This window comes from Pteropus vampyrus, unplaced genomic scaffold, assembly GCF_000151845.1.
Source record: "Pteropus vampyrus isolate Shadow unplaced genomic scaffold, Pvam_2.0 Scaffold14, whole genome shotgun sequence".
Taxonomy (NCBI): domain Eukaryota; kingdom Metazoa; phylum Chordata; class Mammalia; order Chiroptera; family Pteropodidae; genus Pteropus; species Pteropus vampyrus.
This window is the reverse complement of record NW_011888795.1, coordinates 10642085-10644748: the sequence shown is the minus strand read 5'-3', so window position 1 is coordinate 10644748 and position 2664 is coordinate 10642085. Positions and strand designations below refer to the sequence as shown.

At 34.6% G+C, this 2664-nt stretch overlaps 1 protein-coding gene across 4 annotated transcripts in view; it reads left to right on the top strand.

Annotated features, from left to right (window-relative positions):
- Window positions 1–2664, top strand: part of ATP11B (ATPase phospholipid transporting 11B (putative)) — a 104700-nt gene that overhangs the window by 87125 nt on the left and 14911 nt on the right. The window contains exon 29 of one of the 4 annotated variants that reach the window (XM_011382835.2): window positions 1768–1908. The exons of 2 other annotated variants lie outside the window; for them this stretch is intronic. In XM_011382835.2, the coding sequence (XP_011381137.1) occupies window positions 1768–1893 (126 nt within the window). In that variant the 3' untranslated portion in view covers window positions 1894–1908. Of the gene's footprint in view, window positions 1–1767; window positions 1909–2664 lie in introns of those variants that run through there. One more of the 4 variants, XM_023526280.1, reaches the window with a different exon arrangement.

The following is a 2664-nucleotide window of genomic DNA, read 5'->3' as shown; positions in this document are numbered from 1 at the left end:
TCTTCACTTTTGGTTGAGCCAAATGTACATTTATCACATTTTATCTGTATATGCCTTTCTGAAAAGAGTAGGTATTCATCACATTCTTGAACATCTAATTATTTAACTTTTAAGACAATAGGAGAGCTCTTTATTTAAAGAACACTCTGGCATACTCTTTTGTCAAGCGAAGATAACTTTTGCTTTGAGAATAATCTTAATATTTTATGAAATTATAGTTTTACATATCATGTTGGCTTAAATCAAGCCACAAAAAAGAATGAGGTAAGGAGATCATAAATTAGAGATCCTAGGCTTTGTAATAATGGAACAAAGTAGTAAGCTTGACACTGATCTGTGAAAGAACACAGTGAGAACAGGGTATGTTGGTCAGGTAGCCTTTGCAGCGAGCCAGTCTCCAATCAGGTGCTATAGCAGAGGGAGAAAGAGCCCTGTTTAGGAGACAGCCAGCCTGAATGCTAGTGCTGCCCTTGGCACTGCTCCCTGTATGTCCTAACCAAATTAGCTCAGTCCTCTAAGCCTCCAGGTTCTTCACCTATCAAATGACCATTTCACATACTGTGATCTATTTACTGTCAGCATCAGAGAGAAAAAAGAATACTATGCTCAAAGGCCAGGTAGAAATAACAATTGCTTATTAATTGAGCAGTGAACTCACTGCTCAATTAATAAGCAATTAATTCACAGCTGCATGAAGAACAAGTTCCCACATACATCTGTCTGCTGATGCATCCTATGAGTTTTGAATACATCTTGTTTTTGAACTGCTTGAACAACATTCCTGGGTGTGATCCTTTGTAGCTTAATTGTTTACAGAAAGGAAAATTGTGCAGGTATCTTTAAGAGCTTTCAAATCTTTAATCAAGTTAGTACTTCTTAAGAACCATTAACGAAACTATTAACTTTTTTAATAAAAGAAAACGCATTTGTAGTATTTTCCCCTCCCCTATATTATAGGCAAAGCTATAATAATTAGCTATCTTTACATAAACTTGCCATATCCTTGAAACCAAGGAATTCTACTAATTTATTTATTACATATGTTAGAAATTCACTATAGCATTTTTTTATAGAAATAATTATTGGTCAGTCTGAAGACTGAGAAAATACATAGAAATTAGGAAAATTTTGTTTTTTTATTCATCGAGGACATTATTTTTATAATTTAAGAAAAGTTAAATGTAGCTTAGGCTCATACTCCTTAGAAGGTCTCTTAATACAAATAGAGAAAAACTAAAGAATAGAAATGTGTATAAATTACTTGACACTCACTAAAAATGTTTTTCAAATTAATAATTGAATTGATTTTGTTAGATCAGGTCAAGCCCCCTTCACTCACATGTGTAACATTTGAAAGACCATGTGATTGACTCTTCTACTCTGCTAAAGTCCAGTTAGACTAGAGAAGTCTTCTGAGAAGGGAGCATGAGCTGTGCAGAACGGGACATACCATTGCAGTAAGAACCCTAAAACTTTGTGGCAAGGAATTTGTTTAATATAAAAAGTTTAATTTTATTGAAGGAAACCTGGTTTTAATTTAACTTTGTGCACTGGAAAATCATGGCTTTATTTTGTGCGCTTTGTTGTATGCCCCCTTAAGAAGCTGCTCCTAGCCCTTTTGTGACAGTAAATGAATGTAGTGGTGTGTGAACATTCATTTTTGCCTCAAAGATTGTGGACCCCAACTTGCTGTTTTGATTCTAAACCTATATACAGTAGAGAGTATTGTTCTGTAATATGAGACTTGTTGCTTTTTTGTCCTTCCAGATGGAAGAAGATAAGGGTTCAGTCAGCTCAGCATATGAATTTGCTGAAAGCAAGCACAGAGGGGAGGACAGTAGGCACCTGCTAGCTGAGGCTTGCAGCCAGCAGGACAGTTCTTACGCATACTAGGTAGTACTGCGCTGGACCTTCCTGGGGACGTATTCGCTAAGTTCTCATGTTTGGGGCATGTTATGGGAGAACTGGCCTGGCATTTAAGTTTTTACTTTACTAATTCCTTCACTGTTTCTCATATGTTGTTTTCATTTACTTGTTTCCTTTTTTGTGGTTTTTACTTTTTTTACATGTCCATCCTGAATATTCTGTAAATCTTCCTTTGGAGTTATAGTGTTAAATCATATTTCATCTCAAATTCTAACCTAGTAAGGTAGTCTCACAACCTGTTGTCTTATATTCAAGAAACTATTCCTTGTCACTTCTCCTTTTATAAATGTCATGCTATTTCTGTTATTTCCGAAATCAGTTTTCCCACTTCAAGTTGTAGTTATGTATCATTTTAGATATCTTAATGTAGTTAGACACTGAATTAGTTATCTAGGTCTACCTCTTGAATTGAATGATCAAAAAAATGAGTGCTTAGGCTTGATACTGAATAATTTTTTGTTGACTGATATTCACCAAACTCTCAGTTCTTACTTTTCATAAACTTTCCTAGTTCTAAAAAAGAAAGTATGAATTTTGGTGAGGACTTGCTTCATGCCCCTCTTGAGAAATAAACCCCAAGAGCCACTTCTAGACTTAATTGGAATTTGCAAAATATTGGTACTTATTATGGAGAATGGAAATTCTTACCACTTGGTCTGTTTGTCATTTGTATATTGTACAGTATGTCATTTCATTATAACATTGAGATGTTTTAGAACTTAATTCTTGTTTATATCA